General features: G+C 44.0%; 1 protein-coding gene across 1 annotated transcript in view; it reads left to right on the forward strand.

The window, feature by feature from the left end:
- Positions 1-8,347: 8,347 nt before the first annotated feature.
- LOC311228150 (transmembrane protein 198-like) overlaps positions 8,348-17,095 on the forward strand; it is a gene marked incomplete at both ends in the record, with an annotated part of 97,718 nt that continues 88,970 nt past the window's right edge. Inside the window, 2 exons of the mRNA XM_084314064.1 lie at positions 8,348-8,519; positions 10,244-10,250. Of these exons, the coding sequence (XP_084170190.1) occupies positions 8,348-8,519; positions 10,244-10,250 (179 nt within the window). The remainder of the gene's footprint in view (positions 8,520-10,243; positions 10,251-17,095) is intronic.

Genomic DNA, 17,095 nt, shown 5'->3' on the forward strand with positions numbered 1-17,095 from the left:
CAGGAAGGCTGAGAGGCATTTACATTTACATTTAGTCATTTAGCTGACGCCTTTATCCAAAGCGACTTACAAGTTCTGTACGACAAGCCATCAGGAAGGGCACAACTCTATCAGCTGAGCAACAATGTGTTGAGTGCTACTGTGTAGGTTAGTTTATTAGGACAAGTGCATGACAGTACGGTTAGTTAGGGTTAGGGCTTTTTTTTTTTTTTTTTTTTTTGATAATAGTTGAAGAAGTGCGTCTTTAGTCGACGGCGAAAGATTGGACGTGTTTCGGCTGTCCTAACTGGGGTGGGTAGTTCATTCCACCATTGTGGGGCAAGGACTGAGAATAGGCGATTTCTCTTTGATGACCCTCCCGGAGCTTGGATAGGAGTAGGTCTGAGGCGGCCAGAAGATGCAGAGCGTAGGGGTCTTGAGGGTGTGTAGGTAGAGACCATTGACCGGAGGTAGGCGGGAGCGGTTCCCTTTGCCGCATGGTATGCTAGGTCGAGGGCCTTGAAGCGGATTCGTGCAGCAATGGGGAGCCAGTGCAGGTCCCTAAGAAGTGGGGTGACATGGGCCGACTTCGGTAGGTTTGAGATCAGGCGGGCCGCTGCGTTCTGAATGAGTTGAAGAGGCTTAGTGGCAGTGGCCGGGAGGCCAGCGAGCAGTGCGTTGCAGTAGTCGAGGCGGGAGATGACTGTTGACAGAGTATTGATTGATTGATTGATTGAAAACTTTATTAACAGATTGCAGAATGGGTACAATACAGTACAGCTCAATACACACAATTGTTAAGGGGATGCAGACCAGAGAAAGACTTTCGTCTTGTTTACATCAGGGTCCCCCATTTTCAATTCATCAGGACATATATGACATACATGACATACAGATAGTCAGTACTGCTACATCTATACATTTATGACATACCAGATTTGCAAATACAGTACTGTTTGTGATACAGAAGGAGTCAGGAAAAGGGAGTATATACATTTGACGTCGAAACTGTACATTGGAGGAGGTTACACTGGGATATTGACAACCATACTGGGTAATCTACATTGGAGGTGGTTGGGGGGGGGGGGCACACTGTATAAACAAGCAAAACTGTACATTGAGGGGGGGGGGAGACACTGTACAAACAAACAAAATTGTACAGGTACATTGGACTATTGACAAAATCATACTAGGTAAATGACTGTACATTGGAGGGGGTTGGGTTAGGATATTTACAGGGGCCAGTGTTGAATTGCAGTATCCCGTAGGTGTCCCTTGAGAGAGGTTTTGAAAGTGGGTAGTGATCCACATTCCTTTACAGCTTTGGGTAGGGCGTTCCACATTGATGTGGCATAATTGCGAAACGTGTTTAGTCCCTTATTTGAGCCGAATCTGGGTTTAACATGATTTGTGGAGCTCCCTCTGGTGTTGTGATCGTGGTATTCACTGACCTTTGGGAAGTATTTTGACATGTACATGGGTACCTTGGTCATGTAGTGTATCTTGTAGACCAGGCCCATTGCAAGTTGCTGTACTCTGTCGTCTACTCTAAGCCATCCTAGGTTGTCAAAGTGGGCAGGGGTGAGGTGGGTTCTAGGAGTAAGGTCAAGCAGTAGTCTGACCAGTTTGTTTTGAGATGTTTGTAATTTTGTTTTTAGCGCCTTTGAGGTGCTTTGGTACCATGAGGTGCAAGCATAGTCGTAGTACCCCTGAATGAGTGCTCCTGCCAGAGTCTTCAGGGTATTCTTGTTTACCAGAGAGGAGATCCGGTACAAGAATCGAGTTCGTTGGTTGACTTTTTTTATTACATTGGATGCCATTTTGTCACAGGAGAGATTAGCCTCTAGGATGGAACCCAGGTAGGTAATTTCATCTTTCCTTGTGACAATATTGTCACCCACTGTAACTGAGAAGCCGTCGGTCTTGCTGAGTTTGTTATTTGAACCGAAGAGAATGGACTCTGTTTTGCCCATGTGTAATGATAGTTTGTTATCAGCGAGCCATATGCAGATTCTGCCTAGTTCCGAGCTGAGGGTTTTTTCAACCTGTAACTTGTTCTTGTCAGAGACCAGCAGGGCTGAGTCGTCCGCAAACAGGAACAAGTTGCAGTCACAAGCTGACGACATGTCATTTGCATAAATTAGGAACAGTAGCGGTCCTAGTATGCTTCCTTGTGGAACACCACAGCTCACTGTGAGGGGGGGGATAGGGTACCGTTTACCTCCACCATCTGTTCCCTCCCCTCAAGGTAGGATTGCATCCAGCTCACTGATAGACTATCAAAACCAATTGCTTTTAGCTTGTCAATCAGAATGGAGTGATTGACCGTGTCAAAGGCCTTTTGTAGGTCCAGCATGACCACCTCTTGTTTGATGTGGTCATTCAAATAGAGAAGGCATGTGTCAGTGGAGTGGGATGTTCTGAAGCCAGATTGGAATTCGTAGATTAGATTTTTTTCCGCTAGGTACTTTTCGACCTGTTCGTAAACTATTTTTTCCATGACTTTCGAGATGGAGGTGAGAATAGAAACAGGGCGGTAGTTGCCTGGGTCTAATTTGCTGCCCTTTTTGTGCAGAGGGGTCACCCTCGCAATTTTGAAGTCCTTGGGGACGTGTCCCTGTTTTATGGAGAGGTTTATTATGTGTGTGATGATTTGGGTGATGGCGGCTGCTGAGTCTCTGAGGAATTTGGAGGGGATGTTGTCATGGCCAGTGGCCTTGTTAGGTTGGAGGGCGCTCAGTTTATTGAGTACCTCATCTGTTGTTACCATTTCCAGCTTGAAGTCGTCCTTGCGGACCCCTAGGTTTTTGTAGTAAGCTACTATGTGTTCTACCCCATAAAGCCCTGAGTGGGAGGGTAGTTTGTTTACCAGTGTTGTGGCTATGTTTGTGAAGAAAATGTTTAAGTAATTGGCTACATCCAGCTTGTCTGTGATGAGCGTGTTGTCCGTTTTTATGTTTATGTTTGAGAATCTGGTTTTAAGTTTTTTACTGCATCCTAGTTGATTATTGAGTAATTTCCAAAGTTCACGTGGTTTGTTTTTGTTTTCCTCAGTTTTGTCATTGATGAAATTCTTTTTTGCAGTTTTGATCATGGAGTTTACGTCGTTTCTTAGTCTGTTTCTTTCTAGTTTGAGTTCAGTCACGTGGGCTTGGAGTTCACTGCTCGTGCTTTTAGTAAGCTTTGACTGACTTTTACGAAACTCAGAGCATTTTTTGTCTCTGGTTTTCAAAGCGGCCAGTATTTCGGAGTGCATCCACGGCTCAGCGCGATTTTTTACCCTGGTGGTTCTTAGGGGGGCCATGTCGTTTAGTATTGTTGAGAATAGGGGGAGACACCAGGGCGGAATAGGGGAGACACCAGGCCATGTGTCCTCACGGCTGTGGTAAAGGTCGGTCTGTAGGGGATATAATGCTGCTTAGAGTTCAGTCACATTATCACATAATTGCAGATACTATATCTGTGCAATGTATAGTCTAATTTGGCCTGTAATGTTTATGCTGCTTACATCGCACCCGATTCACTATCAGTTGAGATGTCAGTACAATCATCTTCTCATACTCACTTCCTGGTGAGAGAGCGCATGCTGTAATGTACAGCATGTCCAGGCAGCAGAGACCATGTGCTGAGATGAAACAGTGAGACACTGTCTGGGTGCGATAGCCCGGGCAGTAATTGGTCCAGTTTAATGTAACGGCATCCTCCCTTGCGGTGTCCAAGCAGTTTGTCTTCCGTGAGTGTTTGCGGTTGCAATGTGAAGAAGACCATGGTCCACAGGAGTGACTGGTGCAGTGGTTCCTCTGGTAGTTTTCACAGCGGCAGTGTTCGTTTTAGTCGGGGGGAAACTGAGCTCTGCTGCCAGGCCTACTGTTTATCAGAGCACCTGTGTGAGTGAGTCACCTCTGCACTTGACACTTGACCACCATATTCGACCTGCAGGGACCAGTTGCAGTGGCGGCCGGTGGGTACTTCGCCACTAGGGGCGCTATACCAAATAGTTTGTACAGTACTGTACCACGCAAGACTCATGGCAAGACTTGAGCGATTCGACTCACGCTCACGGCAATGAATCGGCTCTTATGAACGAGTCGCTCAGCTGTTACTACAACAACACACAACCAGTCAAATAAAGTATAGTCTAGACTCTAACACAGGCAGATCTCTCCCTCTCTCCTTCTCTCTCTCACACACAGCGCGACGTGGAATCGATTCGTTACACAATCAGACCTATTATATACCAAGAATAACTTCAGTATGAGTACAGGGCTGTACACATATTTTGCATATTGTTAAACGAGCCAAGGCTAGCTATTAAACTATCGATATGAATCGAAAATCTGGGACCCTGATGTAAACAAGACAAACGTCTTTCTCTGGTCTGCATCCCCTTAACAATTGTGTGTATTGAGCCGTACTGTATTGTACCCATTCTGCAATCTGTTAATAAAGTTCTCATTCATTCATTCATTCAAACATAGACGATATTGAACAAGCCATAATCCACGTATTTTCAATCCGAGAGAGCTGCAGTAGTTAAATCAATGAGCCATCGACATAGTCAGTGTGGTAAGTAACGTTATTATTGCATCCAAGATTGATACACGGCTGGCTAGGCAGTTGGTAGTCATAGTCTTGTGTTATAAAATAAATAAACAATCAGCAATGTCTCGCTTCATGAATGGCCAGCAGTAGTACTGCTCCTAAAAAAAACTATTTTCAAACGTTAACGTTAAGCACAGAGAGAGAGAGAGAGAGAGAGAGAGAGAGAGAGAGAGAGAGAGAGAGAGAGAAAGAGAGAGAGAGAGAGAGAGAGAGAGAAACTCACTGTTTAGTTGAAACGTCCAGGGCAGGAGAGCTTGATAAACGTGTATAATCCGCCATATAGCTTGTTAGCCAAGTGTTAGCTGAGCTCGTTAGCACAACACTCAACAAGTACATTCCTTTGTCCATTTCCGCTCGAACAGACTGCAAACTACCTGGCGTTCTATCGCCATGCTCTAAGACAAACTCTAACCTTAACCAACTTTGAAAGAGTGCCTAAGCTTAACAGTCTAAAGAACTTGCAGTCACGGCACGCTAAGACAAACAACCTAGCCCAACCTAGGAACCAAGCTAGAAGCTAGAATTGGAACATTAGAAATTGGATTCGGCCAATCAGAGATCGTCTCTGTGAAATTCTGCCATGGAAAAAAATACTGGCGTCGGCCAATCAGAGAGCGTCTCCGCGAAATGCGGCTATGGAAATTCTTCACGGAAGTTCACGCTGCTGCCTAGACCGCTTCAAATCGCGCTCGGATTCCAACATAATAGTCATATTTCAACGCACAACGCCGTATGCACTGATTGGCTGTGACGGAGACAGCGATCAAACTGTGACGCGCACTCAGAGCGCTATCGCTTCTAGCCCGGGCGAGAAATACGAAAAAATAAAAAAAAACGTCACTTCCTGCTCATGAAAACGATGTTTTTTTAATTTAGATAATAACGTTATATTGTGCATTGGAAATACAAACATACTTAAAATGAGTAAATATTATTCATTTTAAACATGTTTATATTATTTATAGGGCTATAAAACACAAAAACGTAAAAAAGTTTTATTGTCTTCTTCTCTGATTTAACTGCAGCTGGCCAGCAGGTGGGTCGGCGCCCTGGCGCCCCTAGTGGCGAGCCGCCACTGACCAGTTGGCTCGTCAATGGGACAAGCCGATTGGGGAAATTAATGGGATGTCTCTTGTGTCTTTTAGTTGTGTTTTTTTTCATACATTTATTTGACTTGTACCTCAACATCGTTTGAAGATGCAGGCCAAGCCCCTCAGTGACTCCAGATTGAAGGTTCCCTCCAGCTGCATTTAATCCTTAAAACATGTTCTATATTGAATAACAATTTGTATAAATGTGTTTTTCCACCAAATTGTTCAATAAACTACCTTTACCCTCATTAAGAATGCAAGGATCTATGAACATGCAAATTGGCAATAATCACCCAATGATATTTACCAGAAATTCCAAGTAGGCAGCTCATATTCTTTCAAGACATGTCAATATCTACTCAGCTTTCTGTGTAGCTGAAGCTAAAGGTCAAGTTACCACATATTATACCATGATATGTTCAACCTATTAGTGACATTACACATACAACTCAGATCTCAGGGAAGTACAGAGGAGCTATCCCTTAACAGCGGAATAATGAGAAGGTTCTTTATTAGGACAGTAGGAAGGCTGAAAGGGAGACAGATGAGAGGAGGTTATTTATTAGGACAGTAGAAAGGCTGAAAGGGAGCCAGAGGAGAGGAGGTTCTTTATTAGGACAGTAGAAAGGCTGAAAGGGAGACAGAGGAGAGGAGGTTCTTTATTAGGACAGTAGAAATGCTGAAAGGGAGACAGAGGAGAGACGGTTCTTTATTAGGACAGTAGGAAGGCTGAAAGGGAAACAGAGGATATATGGTTATTTATTAGGACAGTAGGAATGCTGAAAGGGAGCCAGAGGAGAGATGGTTCTTTATTGAGACAGTAAAAAGGCTAGAAGGGAGACATACGAGATATGGTTCTTTATTGGGACAGTAGAAAGGCTGAAAGGGAGCCAGAGGAGAGATGGTTCTTTATTAGGACAGTTGGAAGGCTGAAAGGGAGACAGAGGAGAGACAGTTGTTTATTCGGACAGTAGGAAGGCTGAGAGGGAAGCAGAGGAGAGAAGATTCTTTATTGATATAGTAGGAAGGCACATTTTAGGGAAGTGGCCTTTTTATCCCAATTTTTTTTTAATTTATTTTTTAAGTTTAAGTCAGTGATAAACGTGTCTTTCAAGGATAAGTGAGCTCCTGCACTGATTATTATAGTTCAATATTCAATATTTGATCACCAAAACCCCCCAAAAACAATTTTTTCTACCCCCCCCCCCCCCCCCACCCAAAAAGGGCCCCCAAAAATCAGGCTTGCGGCACACACGCTCGCTTCGCACGCGCACAGGCCCAGTGCCCCAAAGTTTATAACAATCCCACCGAAAATTAGTGTTTTACAAAGGATTTTGTAATGTGTGTAGCCTACCGGCGTTAATTCGGCAAGATTATCCAAAATGGCCGTCCACTTCCATTGATTACGAGGCTCTAGTCAAAACAAACTACTTCCCTGGCTTCTTTTATCCCTTTCTCGTTGCGATCAGCCCCCACATTGGATAGCGTTGGCTCCAGAATTTCATTGGCTACAAAGGTGGTCAATCATCTTTGCCATCAGCAGTGACTGGTCCGTTCAGGGTCGTCCGGTGCTTAAGTGGTTAAGACATTTAAGTTTTAGGGCTCAGGTTGATCCATTGTCTGTCATTAAGTATCCATTTGTTTATGGATTATTATTCCACTTTAGGAACTGAAAGATACGTCACCGTCTGTTAGCAAACCTGTTGTTTCTACGTTAACTAGATTCTGATTCAAAACAAACCAAGGGACAGTAATGCTGTACCTTCTGTCTGTTTTATCTCCGTCATTTTGTGATAATAATTAACAACTCACATTTACCTGTTAGCTAATGTTGATTGTTGTATCAAGAGCTCACTCAGCAAACTAGAGAATGGAAATGTGTACTTAGAATGAACCATCAATAATCACTCTATTCTCTCCATTCCTCCATGCCTCCCTCACTCTCCATCATCTCTCTCTCCCTCCATCTCTCCCCCTCTTTCTCTCTCTCTTTGTCTCTTCCTCCATCTCTCTCTATCTCTCTCTCCCTCCCGTTGTCTCTCTCTCAGTCCTCCCTTCTGCCTGTTTGTTTCTCAATCTTTCTCTCACTCTATTTTGTCTTCTGTCTTACTATTTCACTTCATGACTATGTCACTCTCAGTATTGCCACATCTCTCTCCTCATCCCTCTTTCACTCTCTGCTCTCTCTTCACGTTGTCTCTCTCCTTTCACTCTCTCTGTCTCTATCTGTCTCTTTTTTTCTCTCTCTCCACTATTTCTCTCACCCTCTCTCTCTCTCTCTCTCTCTCTCTCTCTCTCTCTCTCTCTCTCTCTCTCTCTCTCTCTCTCTCTCTCTCTCTCTCTCTCTCTCTGTCTCTCTCTCTCTCTCTCACTGTGTCTATTTTATCCTTCTTTCTATCTCTGTATATTAGAGATCTTGGTTACATTTGAAAAAGACATGCAACATCACTTAATATGGACTGTATTGATCTATTTGTGACGTGAAATCACACGATCGGGCTCAAGAGGTTAAGACTTCCACTGGAACTCAACATTCTCCATCTCTTTGTCTCTCTCTCAGGTCTCTCAAGGGACTCCTCCCCTTGAGACCAGCTGACCCCGCCCACCCTAATCACCCCTCCCCCTCCTCCCCCTCCTCCTCTGAAACCCTGCCAACCTCCCCACACCCTGTAACCATGACGTCCACCGGTCACCTGCTGCCGTTTAAGCTGGCTCCTCCTCCTGGACTGCTGGGCGGGGCCGAGGGGGGTCTGCGGTGCGACCAGGAGATTGAGCGGCGCTACGAAATCGTTCCCTCCGTCGTCTGCTCCATGTGCTGCCTGTTTGGGATCATCTACTGCTTCTTCGGTAAGTCATGCTGGGAAAGAGTTAAAGTGCTGTAAGTGGTATTTTTTGTTAAATAGTTAACCTCTTACGCATCACCCCCAAAACGGGGACATTTTAGTTTTTGACGACTGCATAGGCTACTCTTTTTGCAAAACTTAGCTTTATACTTTATACTTATAGCACATGCATGAGCCTGGTCTCTTTTGAAAGCATTCTGAAGTTACTAGAGCAAAAAAGAAGAATAACTTTGAGTGCTAATGAAATAGAGTAACAGAGGTTTGAACACGTGGAAGTAAAAGTTGTTTGTACTCACATTTCTGTTTAGTGGTTGCCAGATTCCTGTTTTTAAGTTCCAGCATAGAGGTATGAGCTGGAAAACATTGTGGTTCCATAGCCTGAAGTCTTATGTAGTACAGGTCCACATTTAATAAAAATCCATTAAAAAAGAAGTGCTTGAGAAAGGTTTTGGTAAAATGTGTACCGGTAAAAAAAGTGTGATTTTCCAAGATGGCCGTCCACTTCAATTCATTCTCGAGTCACAACAACGGACTTCTTCGTCAACTTTCACCACCTTCCTCCACTCTCACCCGCTCGGCTGCAGTCTCTTTCGGAGCGGACACTCGTTGGCTACAATGGTGATCAATCAATTTCGCCATCAGCGGTGATTGGTCAGTTCTAGACTGTTCAGAACTGGACGTGGTAATTTGACTGAGCGGCCTGTCAAATGACACTCGCCGGATATATCGTCATGTAACTCGAGATCTGAAGCACGCAGCTGGTTGAGTCTGGTGGCGATCGAAAGGCGGCAAATTCAACTTTCGAATGGTGCATTGGATGAACCTCTACAAATGCAGCCCGACCTGGTAGACGAGCATAACGTTGCAACACTTTGCGCTCGTCTGTCGGCTCCGGGCTGCGCTTCTCCAAATCATTCAATACATTGTTGGAAAGTTAAACTTCCCGCCGTTCGATCATTTTAACCCCTTAACAGTCCTGCAAATTTTGCAAAACACGCCTGATGATTGCATACCTAAAGTAATTTGCGATTTATTATACTTTATACTTATAGCACATGCATGAGTCTGGTCTCTTTTGAAAGGTAACATTCTGAAGTTGCTTACACAATAGAAAATCACTTTGAGTGCTAATGTATTAGAAAAACAGATGTTTGGCGGTTAGGTGGCGTAGCGGAGATTGCGTTCGTCACCAACCCCGAAGCTGTGAGCTGGATTCGCCTGTTCGAATCCAGCTCACAGCTCCGGGGTTGTCACCAGCTTGGCTGGCCGTTCACACTAATACAATTGGCAGTATTAGAGGGTGGGAGAAGCTGGCGGGGTGGATCCGGGTCGTTGTAAACAGCGACTCCTACAGTTCGGTCGGGGCGCCTGCTAAGCGCGGATAGGACCTAAGTGGGATAGTGTGATCCTTCCACACGCTATGCCCTCTCAGGGAGGATCCGCGCTGCCAGGTGAAAAGAAGCGGTTGATTGGCTGGACGTGTGTCGGAGGAAGCACGTGATAGCCTCCACTCTCCCAGACCGACTGTGGGGGGTAAGTGCGCAGCGACCAGGAAGGGATTGGGAATTGGCATACGACTAACATTGGGATGGGAGAAAAATCGGAGGAAAATGGAGGGGGAAAAAGATATAAAAAAAAAAAAAAAAGTTTTTTGAACACACTGAAATAAAATATTTGCTCCTTACTTTTGTGTTGACTTGTTGCTAGATGCTTGTTATTGGGTTCCAGCTGAGAGGTAGGAGCTGGAAAACATAACGGTTCCATAGCCTGAAGTCTTATGTAGTACAGGTCCAAGGTTTATAAAAATCCAACAGAAAATGTGTGTTTAACAAAGGTTTTTGTAATGTGTGTACCGCAATAATTCAGTGTGATTATCCAAAATGGCCGTCCACTTCCATGGGTAGGCGGGGTGGGGGTAACTGTACATTGGATTATCGATGAAACCTTACTTGGTTCCAAGAAGAGGGTCTTGTGTATTACTGGGCTAGGACATTTACTGTACATTGGAGTACAGTTTCGAATTGTCTCCTGTAGGTACTCCTTGAGAGTGGTTTTGAAAGTGGGTAGTGATTCACATTCCTTTACAGCTGTGGGTAGGGCGTTCCACATTGATGTGGCATAATTGCTAAACATGTTTAGTCCCTTGTTTGAGCCGAATCTGGGTTTAACATGATTTGTGGAGCTCCCTCTGGTGTTGTGGTCATGGTATTCACTGACCTTTGGGAAGTATTTTGACATGTACATGGGTACCTTGGTCGTGTAGTGTATCTTGTAGACCAGGCCCATTGCAAGTTGCTGTACTCTGTCGTCTACGCTAAGCCATCCTAGGTTGTCAAAGTGGTCAGGGGTGAGGTGGGTTCTAGGAGTAAGGTCAAGCAGTAGTCTGACCAGTTTGTTTTGTGATGTTTGTAATTTAGTTTTTAGCGCCTTTGAGGTGCTTTGGTACCATGAGGTGCAAGCATAGTCGTAGTACCCTTGAATGAGTGCTCCTGCCAGTCTTCAGGGTATTCTTGTTTACCAGAGAGGAGATCCGGTACAAGAATCTAGTTCGTTGGTTGACTTTTTTTGTATTACATTGGATGCCATTTTGTCACAGGAAAGATTTTCCTCTAGGATGGAACCTAGGTATGTAATTTCATCTTTCCTTGTGACAATATTGTCACCCACTGTAACTGAGAAGCCGTCGGTCTTGCTGAGTTTGTTATTTGAACCGAAGAGAATGGACTCTGTTTTACCCAGGTGTAATGATAGTTTGTTGTCAGCGAGCCAGGTGCAGATTTTGCCTAGTTCCGAGCTGAGGGTTTTTTCAACCTGTAACTTGTTCTTGTCAGAGACCAGCAGGGCTGAGTCATCCACGAACAGGAACAAGTTGCAGTCACAAGCTGACGACATGTCATTTGCATAAATTAGGAACAGTAGCGGCCCTAGTATGCTTCCTTGTGGAACACCACAGCTCACTGGGAGGGGGGGATAGGGTACCGTTTACCTCCACCATCTGTTCTCTCCCCTCCAGGTACTGATGAAGCCATGAATTGTCATTGGAACACTGTTTGGGGACCGTTTGGGCACCGTATTAATGGTAACAATGACCAGGGCCCTATTCCCCGTACCTGGTTCAACTAAGTCGATCAAGATGTCATTATCCAGATTCAGTTAACCCGATGTTTGAAGCCGGGATTTTCCTGTTCCTCGAAGGTGGATTCAGTCTCGTTAACTCAAGCCAGACTTGAGACCCAGGATAAGTGCGCGCGGCCGCTCCAGTTGAAAAGCCAGCACGTATCGATAGCAGAGATCCTGATTCTCTAGCGGCATTGATTGATTAATTGATTTAAAACTTTATTAACATATTGCAGTACGGCTCAATCGCCTCGCCGACAAGTTAAATGCGTTATCTATAGGCTAATTTTAAGTCCCTCATTACCTCAATCAATCAGATTATATTTCTTTAAACTTGCCTGCTGGATTGAATAATCAAATGAGATCTTGCTAGCGAAAATAATTAGTTAAACTATTATACAGTATAACGATACGGCTCTCTTCCCATTGATTGATGTATGGTCGATATTTTACTTATCTCCACTGTGGTGTAACGGGTTCTTCTTTTGACTTTCACGCAGACGACCGGGGTTCGAAACCTAGTCTTTCCCTTCTTTTTGCGATGTAGGAATAATTCAATTTGGTGCACGTTGAGAGCTATATAAAGAATGACATCCTCAATGCATGTAGATTTATAATATTTTAACTTAAAACTAGGCTACTTTGGCGTATAATCATTAATATTATATTCCAAAAAATTATATTGGAAACACGGGGTTTCGAACACCGGTCGCTGGGTTGCCAGGATTGAGCACTACCGCTGCGCCACTGTGCCAGATGGGATAAATTCATTGTTTATACATTAATGAACGAGAGACCCGTGTTTAGAATATTCTTTATTTTGAATGAAGTTTTAACTCTTTATCCTCATTTATTAATGTGACGTCAACGGCTCATTCAATTTCTCAAATCCGTCAAACAGCGCATCTCATCAGACATCTTAATCCCAGTTACAATTAAAATAACCACATAATGTGTACATCGCACCGAGCGAGCGCCACGGTATATATAACGTGCATTATTTAGGACAAAGTGAATTTAGTATCAGCATTTTGGGTCTATTTTACATTTCAAAAGCCCCCTCTGGAAGAATGGAGCACAAAAACGTAATTCAGAATGGTATAATGCAGATCGTAGACTGTGGGAATCATTTCAGGAAACGAGCTGTCACTTTCTTTGCGGGGGCGTGGCTATGCTTCATCCGGCTAACTTGAACTTAAACTCTGCTTTCGACCAGGCTCAAACTTTTGGATCTGTTGTCATGGTGATTTGGACAATCCAGGTATGGGGAACCGGAAAGTCCGGCTTAAGTCAGACTTAACCGAAAGTTATCCGGCTAACTCAGTTATTCAGGTACGGGGAACGGGGCCCAGCAGGGGCGCTCGAATACAGCTGGTGACAACGTGCCCGACGTGCCTGCTCTCTGTTCATTCAGGAGGAGCTCCGCCCTCGACAAAGGGAGAGAGAGGCAGAGAGAGAATGAGGGCGAATGGACAAAATGCACTGCAATGTTGTGTTCTGACCACATGTTTTGGATTGCAGGTTTGGGGGCCACCACAAATAAGTCTGTTTGAGAGAGAGGGTCTTTATTACTCATACTTCCTAAGCCTTGTGTCTCTCCTTCTCTATATCTCTCTGTATGTCTGTCTGTCTGTCTGTCTCCCACTCTCTCTCTTTCTCTGTGGTTCTCTCTCTCTCTCTCTCTCTCTCTCTCTCTCTCTCTCTCTCTCTCTCTCTCTCTCTCTCTCTCTCTCTCTCTCTCTCTCACTCTTTCTCTCTCTCTCTCTCTCTCTCTCTCTCTCTCTCTCTCTCTCTCTCTCTCTCTCTCTCCTCTCTCTCTCTCTCCTCTCTCTCTCTCTCTCTCTTCTCTCTCTCTCACTCACTCCTACCCTCCCTTCATTTTCGCTATTTGTAGAGTGGACGCCCCCTACTCCTTATGAATCATACAGTATCTCTGGAACCTCTGTTTTACTTCCATGATACACAGAGGAACAAGCAGAAGATAAACGCCAGGGTCTGTCAACACATGGTCACATCCTCCATCCTGTATTGGTTCTATAGTGGTAGCCATGGTAGAATCAAGAATCAAGAATCAAGAGGTTTATTTGAAGTCATCCATCCTGCATTAGTAGTAGCCATGGTAGAAGTCCTCCATCCTGCATTAGTACTATTGTGGTAGCCATGTTAGAAGTCCTCCATCCTGCATTAGTACTATTGTGGTAGCCATGTTAGAAGTCCTCCATCCTGCATTAGTACTATAGTGGTAGCCATGTTAGAAGTCCTCCATCCTCCATCCTCTATTAGTATTAAGATAAGATAAGATAAGATATTCCTTTATTGATCCCCTTGGGGAAATTCAGGCATCATAGCAGCATGGGGGGGGGGGGGGGGTACAGGTAGTAAAAACAACACAGTGTACAGGTAGTAAAAACAACACAGGCAGTGTAAACAATTTGGTCAATATGGTCAATATAATTTACTATCTGACTAGCTGAAGAAATATTCACATTATTCACAGTGCCACATAAGGTGCAGTATGCCTAAGGTAGTGTTATAATTTACTATCTACTGAGTATACATTATTCACAGTATCACGGTATCCACTGAATATACATTATTCACAGTATCACAGTATCACAGTATCCACCTAAGGTGCAGTAAGCCTAAGGTAGTGTAGGTTGTCCTCCTTGGGTTCCTATAAGTCCCAGGTCAATGTCTGGTAGCAGTCGCTGTCGCTGCCCCCTGTTGTGGAGCCTGGAGGCTGCTAGTCGCTGCCCACTGTTGTGGAGCCTGATGGCCGCTGGTATGAAGGACTGTCCGAGGCGGTTAGTTGAGTGTCGGGGGGGAATGAGTCTGTGGCTGAACGAGCTTCTCATCTTGACGACACAGTGGTGGTGGGCCTGATCTCTGCCAACGACGAGAGGGCCTACCTGGAAGAGGTCAAGGTCCTGGCGGGATGGTGCCAGGAAAACAGCCTCTCCCTGAACGTCAGCAAAACAAAGGAGATGATTGTGGACTTCAGGAGGTCGGGGGTCAAGGACTACAGCCCCCTCAGCATCGACGGGACACCGGTTGAGAGAGTCAACAGCTTTAAGTACCTCGGAGCCTACATATCCGAGGACTTGACATGGACCACACACATTGACAGTGTTGTGAAGAAGGCACGACAACGCCTCTACTTCCTCAGGCGCCTAAGGAAGTTCCAAGTCAGTCAGAAGATCCTTAAGAACTTCTACTCATGTACAATAGAGAGCATCTTGACCGGCAACATCACCTCCTGGTTTGGGAATAGCACTGCACAAGACCGAAGCAGACTACAAAGAGTGACACGTTCAGCCGAACGCACAATTGGAAGGGGGCTCCCCACCCTCCAGAACATTTACAACAAGCGTTGCAAGGGCAAGGCTAAGAGAATCATTAAAGACTCCAGTCACCCGAACAACTGCCTCTTTGAACTGCTGCGGTCAGGCAAGCGATACCGGAGTCTCAAGGCGAGCACAGAAAGACTCAGAAGAAGCTTCTATCCCCAGGCCATCAGGCTGCTAAACGAACAATGAATGAACACTACACAACAACAACCACCAAACGCACATAGCACACACATCCACACGCACACACTCACTTAAACAAACACACTGTAGCACCCACTCCACACACTTTATAGCACACACCCACTTTAAACAAACACACTGTAGCACCCACTCCCCACACTTTATATTTATTGATGAAGGATTGCACTACAACTCGTACACCTTACTGTAAATTGTACCTAAATTGTACCTCATCACATTTCTGCTTTGCACTAGATAGTACTGTACATTAGTACACTGCATAGTATTGTATATTATATGGTAACTCAGAACATTGTACATATGTCTATACCGAACACTGTGACCTCTTTTTCTTCTTCTAAATTACACGTATACTATGTTTGATACTATCTTGTCTAGCACAGTCTCTGGAGCGTAACAGTAAGAAGCATTTTGTATGAAAGTATTCTGTACTTCTGTATGACAACTATTAAAGAAACTTAAAACTTGAACTTGAAACTTGACTAGCTCGTCGTAGAGGGGGTGGTAGGGGTTCTCCATGATGGCAGCCAGCTTCCTTATCATCCCCCTCTCTGCCATCACCTCAAGTCTAGGTAGCTTGACTCCCACCACGGAGCTAGCCTTCCTCACCAGCTTGTTGAGCTTGTTGGTGTCCCTTGAGTTGATGTAGCCTCCCCAGCATGCCACAGCATAGAAGAGGATGCTGGCCACATTACGGTAGTTGCCACTAGTGGTCTGCGAGGGCCTTGAAATGAAGCCTGTGCCCAGCCCTAGCCCGTGAACTTCAGGCCCTGCCCGAAAATAAGCCCGACTGTAAATAATATTTTAAGCCCTAGCCCGCATGAAAACCAGAAAAAATTATTATTATTATTATTATTATTATTATTATTATTATTATTATTATTATTATTATTATTATTATTATTATTATTATTATTATTATTATTATTATTATTATTATTATTATTATTATTATTATTATTATTATTATTATTCAAATATTATTTTTTTGTATTTGTTTTAAATATTTGAAACACGGTTTTATATGAACTTAATAAATAAACAAAAACGAAAATGTCCAATAGGTCTAACTAAATAACACATATCACGCTGAAAACTAACAACCATTCTATAGCCTGTTTCGCAAATTCTATTATATAGCAAAATATTAAATAATTTTTTTGTTTTAAATATTCTAAACACTTTATATATTTACTTAATAAATAAACAAAAACGAAAATGTCCAATAGGTCTAACTAAATAACACATATCACGCTGAAAACTAACAACCATTCTATAGCCTGTTTCGCAAATTCTATTTCCCAGCGCTGGCGTTAGACTGACTCACAGTCTCACACGGCAGCCTCGTAAAACGTATTTGAAGGCTATATGGAATCTTCTTTGACACACACACACACACACACACACACACGACACAATAGCCTACTCAGTCACTATACAAACAAATAGAAAATAGAAATCAGATTTCGAGCAGAGCAACCTTTATATAATGAAAGCGCAAGAGAACAGGGCAGCAGCGACCCCACACACCAGCAAATAATAATAATCAGACTCACCACTTCGCTGTGTTGATGTCAGCAACGAGTTGAACAACGTTAACAAAACTTCGCCGACCGGCTACATACATCCAAGAACAAATTAAAACGTTCGCCAACTGGCTATATTCCAACTTCAAACAATGCCACTTCGGTCTGGTTCATTTGTTCATCATCCACCTGAGCGCTCCCCTCGAGTTTTCCCTGCGGGCTGCGGTAATTACATCCAAAAAATGCAACTTTCCCATGACTATTTTATCTGTTAACTTATACATCTTGACTCCTCAGACAGAAGGCTTTCACTCTCTGATGACAGCACTACGTTACGCGAAAATGAAACAGAAACGTAAGGTTTTTAAGAGGGCACTGCCCGGCCC

Source organism: Notolepis coatsorum (genome assembly GCF_963971535.1).
Source record: "Notolepis coatsorum genome assembly, chromosome: 5".
NCBI lineage: Eukaryota > Metazoa > Chordata > Actinopteri > Aulopiformes > Paralepididae > Notolepis > Notolepis coatsorum.